The sequence below is a fragment of the Motacilla alba genome, chromosome 1A (assembly GCF_015832195.1).
Source record: "Motacilla alba alba isolate MOTALB_02 chromosome 1A, Motacilla_alba_V1.0_pri, whole genome shotgun sequence".
Classification (NCBI taxonomy): domain Eukaryota; kingdom Metazoa; phylum Chordata; class Aves; order Passeriformes; family Motacillidae; genus Motacilla; species Motacilla alba.
Genome location: NC_052031.1, coordinates 67,029,144 through 67,041,901, shown reverse-complemented (window position 1 = coordinate 67,041,901; position 12,758 = coordinate 67,029,144). Strand labels below are relative to the sequence as shown.

General features: G+C 45.7%; 1 protein-coding gene across 3 annotated transcripts in view; it reads left to right on the top strand.

Moving 5' to 3' along the window:
* The window catches only part of CACNA2D4 (calcium voltage-gated channel auxiliary subunit alpha2delta 4), a 124,443-nt gene that overhangs the window by 20,728 nt on the left and 90,957 nt on the right, over nt 1-12,758 (top strand). For 2 of the 3 annotated variants that reach the window (XM_038153508.1, XM_038153506.1), the window contains exons 9-14: nt 166-240; nt 1,279-1,368; nt 7,618-7,731; nt 8,799-8,877; nt 10,847-10,980; nt 11,846-11,863. In XM_038153508.1, the coding sequence (XP_038009436.1) occupies nt 166-240; nt 1,279-1,368; nt 7,618-7,731; nt 8,799-8,877; nt 10,847-10,980; nt 11,846-11,863 (510 nt within the window). The remainder of the gene's footprint in view (nt 1-165; nt 241-1,278; nt 1,369-7,617; nt 7,732-8,798; nt 8,878-10,846; nt 10,981-11,845; nt 11,864-12,758) is intronic. The other variant, XM_038153507.1, reaches the window with a different exon arrangement.

The window sequence follows — 12,758 nt, the reverse complement described above, 5'->3', positions numbered from 1 at the left end:
ATCAAAATCCTGGTTTGCCATGATAACTATAAACAATTTTTAAGGGAGATGGGTGTAAAATGGCATAATGTTCCATGCTGCTTTCTGAACATGCACCTAGGACATGAGCCCATTTTGTGGATTTTCTCCCATGATAACCCCTTTCTTCTCGTTTTCTCTTTGCAGTACAATGATTATGTTCATTTTATTGAGCCCTGTTTTAAGGGTATCCTGGTCCAAGCAGACAGAGATAACAGAGAGGTGAGTACCAGGCCCCTCTCAGTGTGGCTCAGGTAGCTCCCTTCATGTAGGCAGAGCATGGGGTTGAGATGAAACTCCAGGAACAAGGAACAGGGTTTGCATTTCAGAGGCCAGCAGCAGTTCAGGGCTGTGTTCTGGCTCTGTGGCTCGCCCTGAATTACCCCAAACTGCTGTGACATGGGGTCAGCTGGTGAGTGAGCAGCAGCCACAGCCTCCCTGGGTCCCTGCTGCTGCACCTCAAGCAGACCTAGCCCAGACTGCCTCATTAAAAACTGTGTGCAGAGGGCAAAAGATCTCCATCTTAGGCACCCCACATCCTCAGCCCTCAGAAATGAGAACAATCAGTCCTTTTCTGGTGAATATGTTCTCAACCTGGCCTGATCCTTCATCAGGGTGGATTGCCAGCAAGCTCTCTCTGAGGAGGGGTTTTGCTGCTCTGATCCAGGAGGGTTCAGCAGCCCTGAGGTGGCCAGCCTGTGTCCAGCTGCTCCATCACTCTCTTGGCTGACTGGTATTTTTAGCTTCTCTCCCTGTTTTGTTTTCCTCTTTTTTCAATTTTTTTTTTTCGTTTGTATTACTACATCCCTGTATGCCTTCAACCAAATTTCTTTCCCAGATTAGCCCTAGGCCACAGAGTATGACTATAAAGGGTGATGTCTTCTGCAGGGATTCCCAAAGGATTCCTGAACATCCTAAACACTATCTTGCAGAGAGGGTTTAATTTAAGCAGATCAATGCTGCTTAAGTCATAGACAAGCATTCAAATTTTTATTTTTCCCCATCCTGTTGCTTTTGGGTGCACAGGATGTTTTATTTTTCCTGAAGGAGCAGATAAGGGAAAGTCAGATTTCCAGTAGTTTTGCCCCTTCCATGATCTTAAATGGATCCTCAGTGTTTCACAGTCCAGAGACAGAGAATTGCAGTCCTGCTGGAGCTGCATGGGCACAGCCTTCTCTGGGCTACCCTTTCGTGCCCTGCTCAAAGGGAACAGCCTGCCTGCAACTCATTCCTGGTTTTTTTTCCTTCTCTTTTTGCCAGCACTTCAAGCAGCTGGTGGAGGAGCTGCAGGCAAAAGGAGTGGGGACTGTGAGCAAGGCTTTGACAGAGTCCTTCAAAATCCTGAGAGAGGTAAGAGTTGGTGCTGGTGCTTGTGTGGGGCTTGAGTGTCCCTGCCCAGCCCTGCGCTCCTCTCCCCCAGTGACAGCACATCCCTCAGGGTGCTGCAGTGGGGAGCAGGCAGGAGCTCATCTCATAGATCCCAAATTTGTCACAAGCAGTGTGCAGGGCTCACCCATCTTAGGGGAAGTGTTAGTTTGTGCATGGTGTCCTCAGCCAGCAGTCCCTGCCCAGGAAGGATCAGGAGCCAGCAAGGCTGTGGCCTCATGACTTTTCTTAATGAGCCCCACAACTGGGCATTGCCCAGGCACCTTTACAGGTGGTGGCAATAAAATACAACTGATCAGCTGAGGGCTACAATTCTGGTTGTAAGTCATGTTATTAGTGAGCAGTGATGCTAATGAAGACATGAACGATTATTCTTCAGATTTATTTCAATGTCACTTTGCTGAGTATCAGTGCTTGGGGAAGAAATCAGGTACAGGAGAATTAATCCCCCTGAAAAGAACCAAAAATTATTCATTGCCTCATTGAATAGGAAATTCAGTAGCCTGGAGTAAAACATACAATTTAATTCTGTTTCTTAAGAAACGGTAACAAGAAAAAGGACCAAGAACCAGCTAAATACCCCCATCCCCTCATGCCACTGTCTATAGTGGGCTTGTGGATCATAGAAGGGCTTGGGTTGGAAGGGGCCTCAAAACCTAAGACAAAATATGTCCTCCACTGAAATAGTTGAACCAAAAATACCTCCAGGGAGTGTTGCCCATGCACCCCAGTGGACTAATGTGACTCCACTGCAGTAATAGAGGAGAAACTCCTTGGTGGGTAAAGGATTTATTTCTTCTCTCTATTTAGCATTAAAAAAAATGCAGTCAACAATTTCAGTAGTCATCAGTTGTCTTGATTCTTGTTGATTCTCTCTTGCTCAGTGAGCTCTAAACAGCTCTGAGATTGCTCTTGGACAGTGCAGCACCCAGTGGTGATAGAACCTTCTGCTGGTATTCACTCACAAGGTGAAGTACTGCTTCCCTCATGCCTTTTGCTATCACTTTGGATCTGGGGAGGAGGCTCAGGCGTTTGAGCACCTGCAGATGAGGAAAGGTGTCATGCTCTTCTGTGCCTAGGAAATGGCTATCCATAAAATAACAATATCTTTGTTACTAAAGAGGTGTGTGAAACAGAATGCCTTAATATCAGCAGCTGGAGCACGCCAGGCTCTGCAAGTAGCACAGCTTAAGGCAAAAGGGTGTCCCCTGCCAAGTGCTCATGTGGTTGAAGGGCTCTCTGAAATCATCTCCTCGAGTTTCTTAGACCTGTGTCAGTAATAGCAGAGGAAAAGGGTTTTAGTCAGTGTGTCCCAAAACAAATCTGTGCAGTCACAGTCAGCAGAAGGGGGAACTTGGTGGAATTGACCACCCCCTTCTCATCAGACAAAATTCCCAGTCTCAGCTGTTCCTCAGGCTCTCCTGTTATTGCTCACGGGAGCAGACGCAGGAGAGTGAAAATTGCGGCATCACACTGATGAAACAGGCTTTGCTGATTACAAGAGACAAGCAGTAATGATATCTGTAATGAAAGTGGCTGCAAAATTTCCCTGGTAATTTTCCTCAGTCCAATTGCTTACAGAATTAATAGCCCAGCAGAGACCCACTCAATGAGGTATGAGTAGCAAAGGGGTTGAAGAAGAGCACAAATCTCTCACTATCTTTGTTCTCCTCCATTATCCTCTGGGGGAGACAGGGCATATTTTAATCCATGACACAATTTGCAGATCAATTTCAGGAGAACAGTTAGCCAGAGACCCCCCTGTCCCTCTCTGCCATGCTCAATAAACCACTTGAACTCTCCATTTCAATTTAGCCACAAACCAAGTGGTTTCAATAAAAATATGCATCCAAGGGAAGCCATGGTCTTAAGCACACATTTGTGAAGTGCTTCAAAATTCTCAGGTGTTAAGTGCTATCTTTTGAGGTATTTTCTTATTTATTAAATTTTAATCTGTCTCACTGCTCTCTTCTCCTCCTTGTTTCAACAAGCTTGGCCTGCCTTGTTCTCTCCCCTTTTTCCTGCAGGATTTATACCCCTTTGTTCTGCTTCTAGGCTGCCTCCCCCGAAACACCATCCTCCCAACAGTGTGTGAGTGCTGCAGCTGAGAGCTATCAGGTGCTAAGCAGAGCAGAATAACTGCCTGCCCTGTTTTACACACCCTAGTCCTTAACAGGACATAAGACAACAGCTACAGTTTTTTTCAGGCACTGTCACATTGTTAATTCCTATTCAGCTGATGTGTCTCTGCAGCATCCCTCCCCAGGCAGTATCCACCCTCCTCTTCTGTGTTCAAGCCACTGCCTCTGCTTTCCAATGTACATGTGTCCTGTTTTCTCAGGATACACTCAGAGCAAGTATTTTGAAAGCTGTTGCTTTTCCCACCCTGTGGAGGACAAGAAAAGCCAAGTTCTGCTTTCCAAGGCCACATTGGAATGATGTTTCCTCTTACCACCAGGCTCATTTAATCGTGCCTTGACTCACTGCTGATCTCAGAAATCAAATAAACGTTGAAGTTAATTGAGTGGGTCATTCCAGCGTGGCTATAGGTGGAAAAAAGGTGTTGAAACTGGTAACAGACTGGGTTTCAGTGAGACATAAAATTCTGAGTAACTTGAGCAAACTGGTGCCATACAAAGAATGAATCTGCATGCTGATTTAAGTAAACAAAGGTTTATGTCTTCTCACATCTCACTTGTGTATGTCTTCTCACATCTCACTTGTGTGTATTCATTTACACATTCACAAGATGCATGTGTTACTGATTTTTCTAGCAGCACGCTAGATGTTTAAGGACAGTTTATCCATCCGTTTTCTGTTTTTTGTTGATTGCCTCTTCATCCTTTGGGATCTTGCATAGTCCCAGTCAGGTCTCAGCCCATGAGGCGAGTAGTTCAGCTGCACCTTCTGCAGTTCTTTCCCTTCATGCTGAGCACAGATGATTCAAATGTTTTAAATTAAGTTTTTTTTCTGTAACCCTACCACTTTGTGATCCTGCCTCTAATTCATTCATTCTTTTCTGAGTTTTTTATCACTTCAACGAGTACCCAGCCTTTTACAATATTTTCCTTTTGATGATAAAGGATGGAGGCTCTAAAGCATCTCTGCCTGACCATCTCCCTCTGTTTATCATCTGGCATCATATTGTTTTTACTCCCTTTCTTGCTTCTTCTCTGAACACTTAGAAATTGTTTCTTGATTCCAGTCACATTTTTATGGACCCAGATTGTACAGCATATTTTTCAGGATATGCAAAGCTCAGAATTTCCTGTTTACCAGTTCCTACTATCTTGCTTAATGCCCTTTCTTGTTTCTCCTTCACTGGGTTTATTTTCTTGTCTACTGCTGATTTTCTCCCCATGAGATGCTTTCTACCAAGTTTGAATTTTCAGTAGTTCTGGAGGCCATTCCAGGGGCAGGTCTGCATAATAATGGGGCAGGAGGAGATGGAGAGGGGCTGCTCAGTCCCCTGGTCAGACATGTACACAATCAGCACGCCTGCCTGCACATCCCTGGGCCATGCTGATGGTTCCTATCGCTTCACTGGGAGCTCTGTGCCAGCCTGTAACTGCAGAGTAAAAGGCAATGAGCAAACAAGGGAGTACAAGAGAATGTGACCCTGAATTAATTAGATCATGCCTCTTAGTCCTGGCAACGTGACTGAAGTTATACAGCTCTGTGCCTCCTTCACTGACCCAGCTCTAGCCTGCATTTCTTCAGACATCTCTTCTGTGGACATGTTATTCCTCATCTCCCCTTCTTTCATGTTCCTGAGGCTTCAGTCAGAGCAGGGAATTATGCTCAGAGCTTGCTGCAAATGCTGTCAGATCATTTGCTACAGCTGCAGCCAGTCACAAAGGACCTAAAAACCAGGGATTACCTCTTGTTCGTTTGTTTTCTAAATCTGTCTTTTTAATCTCCATTTCTATGACACTGATGATCTCATTTTCCCTGTTGAAAATATCATCTACTCCTGTAATTAGGAGATTGCTGGTTCTGACACAACATCCAATTTCTCAGTATCTCAGTATTATGGGCTCTGAAGTAAGCTTCATGAAGAGATCTTAAGTAGTTTGATGAAATGGTGGGTGACCTTAATTAAAAGTTAATTTAATAATAATCTAAACAGACATATTGTAGATTGCAACAGTTTGGAGTAAGCTGCTTTTGTAACCACAAGGTTCCTATATCTGTGATCTGAGCCTCATTCTGACAGCATTTCCTGCACCCTGTGCCTCCCTGGTGGACACTCACACTGTCTGTTCTCCCTGCTAATCTACCCCCAGTTGATCTCTGTCCTAGAAATAGGTCACTTGAGGCTCTGTTTTTTTCCTACCTGCTGGTCTTTAGCAAAATCCCATGAGGCTCTCACCTGCTTTTCTCCTTTGGTTTGCTCCTAAGAGCATCCTGTGCTTGTTCCTGTTGTACACCCTCAGCCTTTACTGTCTGTCTCCCCTCTGAGTGTGCTGCCGTGGGGACATGAGAGAGGAGGAGCACGTTCAAACACCTCATCCTGACTTGGTATTTCCCAGAGACGTTTCACCTGAGAGCAACTAGTTAGAAATGACCCTATTACAGCACCCTTGTGATCACTCTGATCGTCTGTCCTGGTTCTGGTCAGTGATACAAGCAGGGGCACAGCCAGAGAGGGTTTGTACCTCTGGTCATTCAGAAGCTGTCGAATCCTTCCTTCCTGCAGTATGGTTACAGGCACTGTGTGAAGTTGGAGGAGGCAGGACTGATTACACAGATGGTGGCAGAAGGGGATGTTATGGTGATATGAGCACTGAGCCTGGTAAATTCATAAGAAGGGACAATTGCAATGTAATTGTAGGAATGGTGAAATTACTGGGGCAATCTGGGCTTGGAACTGGCTTCAAGGTATTCCTGCAGTGGAACCACAGGACCAGCCGCATTGGTAAAGGCATTTGTCTGTCATAACATTGCATTACCAAACCCTAAAGGAGCTGGGAATTGAATCCTAAAACATCTGAAAACTCCCAGTTCATGGTCTCTGCTCTTGTTTTCCCATCCAGGGATTTCATTTTATGCAATTAATCGTGCCACTTGGATACCTTTTTTTTTTTTCATAAGATATAACTATCCTCTCCAGTTTAAAATTGCTGCTGTTTGATATAACCTTAATCGCCCTTCAGCTGGTCTCCTGCATACTCCTCATCTCATGCTATTGCCTCTCATTAATCTTTGTTAGCAGGAGGGCTGTTGTCTCTCTTTCTTCCATAATTTTTTTTGCTCTGCATCAGTTTCTGTACCCTCCTCTGTTGATCCAGCATTTCCTTCTCGGAGCACAGCAGCAGTGAGAGGCAGGACAAGGAGAAGCACCGAGTGCCACCGGGTTGGCAGCTACAGCAAAGTTTTGTCCCTGGGATGTCCTCAGCTGCCTCTGCTGTGGTTTTAGCCCTGTGTTGGTGCTGCATGAGGCCCTCAGTTCTCCAGAGCAGTACCTGAGGGCATGGGAAGCACATGGAGCAGGAGACAGGCAGCATTCCAAGGCTGGCTATCCCTGGCTGGACAGGCAGGCTCTGGCTCACTTGTAGGAGCACATCTGTCCAACACCTCTGCAGGTGCCCTTGGGAGCACGTCAGTGTTTGTACCAGAGTCCTGGTGCACTTTTGCTCTGCCTTAAATCTCTCTTATGTATAAATATCAGGTCATCTGTCATGTCAATGTACGCCCTCTCTAGCTGGCACATCCATAACCTTTCCCAGCTCCAATGGCAGTAGCCTTCTTTTTTCATATGCTCCCGCCTTTCTTTGCTGTCCTTTGGCAGATTGATGGATTCACCCTGAAATAATGAGTCTGATTTCCCACTCCTCTCACATTTTCTGCCATAAAAAGTGACAGTTACTGCTGTCAAATCAGAATTGCTGTGTTTATGGTCGATCTGTAGTTGTTTTGCATAAACTAATGCAACTGTGCAAGATGTGAAGCAGCAGGGAATCACACCCTTCCTCCACAGCGCTTATTTTCTCCTCATTATTTTACTTCTGCAAAACCTCCTGTGTCTGCATGTGCTAGGCAGGGCTGTATAAATAAAAAAATCTGTATGCAGCATGCGAACACAATCCTCTTTCTGAGCAGTGTGAGGTTTGCAAGTGGAAGTCAGGACGTGGCCCACCATGAATAAATAGAGTGCAGTTCCTCAAAAACAGCCTGTGGTGGATAAGCAGTGCTCTCCCTCTCTGTTTGTAGTTCAGAGATGCTGGCCAAGGAGGTTTGTGTAACCAAGCCATCATGCTGATCACCGATGGAGCCGTGGAGGATTATGAAGCTGTCTTTGAAAAATACAACTGGCCCGATCGGAGGGTTTGTCTGGGAAATGATAAATGGAGAGGGAGGGGAAAGGTGCTGTTCTGCTGTGCTGGGGAGGAGGAGAGCATGAGCCAGGGTATCAGACAAAGCTGAGCATTCACATATTCCAGTACCTGAATACCCATGGGCACCTGACTGTAAATGCAAATGAAGCAGCCAGGCAGGAGCCCACTGGGGCAATTTCCGAGGTGAGAGGATTATAAATGCAGATCTCTAGGTCGGGGAAGCTTTTCTTTTTCATACACTTTGTTTTCTAAAGTCATGGGCAATCTAAATGTTCTCCTGATAAGATTATAAAGACTGAGTTGAGTATTTCAAAATTAAAAACCAACTTTTGCTAAGAGTTTTAATCCCATGTAGACTGTTTATAAGTGGTCCTGTTCAGGAAAGGTTTGGCTATTCTGAGTTCTTATGGTGGCCAGGGGAAACAGCCCCTCTAGGTGCCTTGCAGCCCTGTTTACTCTGATGTCTGATTACAGGCTTGCACTAGCAGAGCTGGCAGTGAAAATGTAATAGACCACTGCTCATCCTACACCCTCCTGATTTATTTGTTTACCTCAGCCCAGCTAGCAGCAATGCACAAAGGGAGAGAAGCAGCCTACTGAGAGACCAGAGCAGGGGGCTGTTAAAACAGTATATTTCAGGACTGGCTCTTTTGTTGGTGGTCAAATGCAAGAGAAATGGTAAAGCTCTCTCTAAATGATTCATGTGGCCAGCTGTTCCCCTGGGTAAAGGATTCCTGGGAGCTATAAACCTCTCTGCATGTGGTTGCTGAGTGCCTGGCAGAGCTGCTATCATAAAATCAAACAGAATTTGCACTTTTGCTTTGTTATTCAGATGATCCCGGGTGCTACTTGGCTTTCTGGCCGTATTGTAATTGGAAATTAAGTTCCAGGCCACAAAACAGGAAACAAATGGTGCAAGAGGCTCCTGTCTCTGTGTGAAGGCAGAGCTATTGCTCTCACCACGTTCACACCAGTGGACAAGGGGATGCCAAACTTCAGCCTTTTGGATTTGGTAGCACATTACAGCCTCATTCTCCTGTCTTTGCATGCTCCTAGGTCCGGGTGTTCACGTACCTCATAGGACGGGAGGTCACCTTTGCCCCCAACGTGAAATGGATCGCCTGCAACAACAAAGGTGCTGTGTGGGAATGGCGCCCGATTTCCCTGCACCCCTCCAAGGCTTACCCCCCACTGCTGGGGCCCACAAGCCCCTGCTTGGAAGACAACCTAAGGAAAAAGCAGACCCTGCTGGCCCACATGAAGTGTGCCTGTGTCCAACTAACACAAGTCCTCCGTGCTGAGCCACCGCATTTTCCTGTCACCGTGCCAAGGGACACTATGACCAAGATTCGTGCTGGCTGTAGTCCACCTAAGTCCCCTGTGCTTATTGTGTCCCAGTTGCTGGCTTTTGACAATCTGTCTAAAGCTCTGTTAGAGAGCCTGACATCTTTTGGCTGAGACGTAAAACAAACATTGCTGCTTTAAAGATTTTACAGCAATTTTCACGAGGTCTGCAGGTTAACCCCTGTATCCTGGCCAAATTCTTTGTGTGTAAGTGATTTTCACTGAGGTACCAAAATAGCTTGTTAATCCCACCCCAAACCCACTATTCTCTCTACCTGGCATGAAATTAGGTGAGTGAGAAAATCCATCCACAGTAGGTGAGTCACCTCTGTGCATTTGGGGCCAGTTAAAAAGTCAAGTTAGCACTGTCAGAGTCTGCAAGAGTAAAGGAAGAAAGGGGGAAAAAAGCCATCCATGTTTGGGCATGACCTGGCCTCTGGAGACAGCGATGCTAGTTACATCAGTGTCCTGTATAAACAGGGAAAGGAAGGGAAAACTGAAGCTGGGTGTCAGGTACAAACTTTTCCAGGCTGAGCAGTGGTTCCAGCAGAGCATGAAATGCATGGGAACATTTGCTCCTGAGAACAGTTGACAGGAGAGTTGCTGGCCTGTAGAATGTCTGTGAGCTGGGGATGCTCAAGGGTCAAGCATTCATCTAATTAGCACTACGAATTACACATCTTATTTTTATGTTTTGTTAAATGAAGCAAATCCCTGGGTTTCAGATTCTATATTCAGCCAGGAGATCAGTGACAGAGAATTCATGGTACTGTTGGTTCACTGTAAAATGTCAGAATGCATTCTTCTGAATAACCAGGTAACAAAAATGTGCTCTTTGCGCTTGCATTCTCACTTCAGGTTTGAGCTGAGCAGAGGGCTCCCTGATTTTGGCTCTTCTGTTTCAATATGTCGTATAACTCTTTTGGTCCTTGTTTTCGAGCACACTAAATCTGTTTGCACATCACAAAGCTTATCAGACCATGAGCCCTTTCACATGACAGTGTTTTCCTGGTGATTGGAAAGTTTTCCATCTGACATGTTCTGTCCCTTACCAAGTACAACCAGTGCCTGTGGTGAGAAGCAGGATACAAAGGTCCTTATGACATTACTCTGTGTTAGCACTTCTAACCAGAGCTACTTCTGAGGACCTTTTGGTAGCTTGAGAACATCCTTCCCCTGTACTCCTCATTGTAGTTTTAGACTGCTGTGTGTCCAGCTGCAGGGACAAAGCTTTGGAAATAGGTACCTTGCACTTGTTACTCTGCTTCCAGTGTGTAGATGGAAGTAGTTGCCATCCTTGGATGTAAAGCTAGGCAGAATGAAGAGTGCTGGAAAAAATCTGGTAAGTGGGAATTTGATCTTAATATAAAATAGGGCAGGGCAAGTGGGTAGCCTGGTGAAAACCTTTGCTTGCATATGTTTGGCCTGCCAGGCTAAAGGCAGTCTGATTAGTGGAAGGTTTTTCCTGACACCCAAAGCAACATTTTACATCTGCTTTGCACAAATCTGGTTATAGCAAGACTTTCGTCTTGCACATTGCTTCAGCATTTTTAGAAGAACAGAACCACTGCTTTGAAACTCTAGATTTCCACAGATGCTTTTGGATATGAGGCATGTCAGGGCCCATTTTACAAAGAGCAGATTACCCAAGCTGGGTAGATACCTTCAGTCTTTGCCATTCAGTTTTCTAGCTTTGCACTCTTTTAGAAACAGGGGAGATGTGTCAGCAGAGTGACTCACACCTCTGTTTCTCCATGAAGGCTACTACACTCAGATCTCCACGCTGGCAGATGTCCAGGAGAATGTCATGGAGTACCTGCACGTGCTCAGCCGGCCCATGGTCATCAACCACGACCACGACATCATCTGGACCGAAGCCTACATGGACAGCGCGGTAAGGGCCTCGAGCACCTTTGACCAAAACCCAAATAACGTCCTGAAACTTAGGTAAAACAAGCCAGGAGTTGGTTGATTGATAGAAATTACTGGTCTCTGGCTCTACTGAGACAGACAATATTTCTTTTCTGCTTGCTCCTGGAGCTGAGGTGTGTATGCAGACTCAGACATGAATCTGCAGTGACTCGGGTGCCCAGGACGAATCACACAGGCACAACATCACCTAAGATATGCTTCTGTGCAAGCAGGATGCCTTCTAAAGGATTATTCACACAATAGATTATTCTTGGCTCAGGGTAGGGTCACAGAGACTGATTTCCTCCAGCCCAGTAGCTAACAGCAAATCGTTTGCTGCTCAGAGATTTCACCTGAGGCAGCAGGCTCACTCTTTCCTTCCTTAAACTAGCAAGACCTAACTCACCACAGTGGTCCTGAGCCCAGCCCTGTGGGCAAAGGACACAGTGCAAAAGATCAGACAGTCAGCACTCCCAGTGCCCCCTGCTTTGTCTCAGGCCTGCCCTGTGGGAAGACATTTGGCTCTGTGAGGGTGACGTGGGGTATCTTCTGCTGCATGAGCTGTGCCAAATAAGGGCTGGGACATGGTACTTGAGTGTATTAATCAAAGCCTTCAGAAATGCTACTAATTACCCAGGAAGTTTATTTTATCAGCAGACTTGCCACCTCTGGCACCGGTGTATCTTTCCAAGACAGTTACAGGCATTTGTTTGCTGCATGTTGTTTTCCTGCATTTTGTTTCTTGCCTCTTGTCTTGCCATTCTCTTCCTCTGTCCCAACCTCTCCTGTCTCTGATTCGTTCCTCCATTCACGTATTCATTTGCGTGTTCATCCATGTCTTTCACCAGCTGCCACAGTCTGAGGAGGTAACTGCACCCTGTGTTTTGTGCATGTGCTGTTTCCCTTGTGCCAGTCAGTGTGTCAGTGCCAGCCTCCACAGCCACAGCTGGCCTGTACATCTGGAGGGGGTGGGGGCTACATCACTGAGGGTCCTCTTGGACTGGCAAGGAGAGGAGAGGAAATGCTGGATGTACTGGAGAGCTGTGCTGTTGGTTCAGAGTAGGTAGGGCTGTCTGTGTTGTGCAGTGGCTTAATTCACCTGATCTCTTTTTCCACATGTTCAATAAGTGCAAGAGAAGTTTACTTGCTGTGTGTTAGTGTGAGTGTTGCTGTAAATGGGAAGATTCCACACAAAAAAAAAATCATCCAGAGAAGTAGCTCAAGATACCAAATCCAAATCTCCATCAAGTAGCTAGATTGCTGACTTGCTCCTTTATGGCTCCCAGCATGCTCTGTAGGGACAGGAGGTCATTCCTGCCTTGCTGCTGGCACCAAATGAGAGATGGAAGGAGGTTACTAGCAACAGAGGATTAGAATCTTTTGATAGCTAGGCATGTTTGGGAGACTCCTTTGCACATGACTTGCCTGTTTTACCTCCTCTCATGTGCTTTTAGAGCATCTGTCCTCTGTTGAATTGGGAACATCTCTTATCCCATTACATCTGCATGTCCTGTATCCCTCACAGAGATAGCTCACTATGGTGCATCTGTTTGGATCATTACTTGGTCCCTTTTTCCTGAGCTTAGACGGTTGAGTAACAAGTGTATATAAGTAGGCTATGTGTGTATTTGTGTCATTTAAATATTTGTCTGTGGTGCTTTTCATTTGTGGTATTGATATGTTAGCAGTATAGATGATACATTGTTTGTGATTTTGCTCATATTTGTGTTGTTTTTCTCTGCTCCGTGCTGCTTGTGTTGG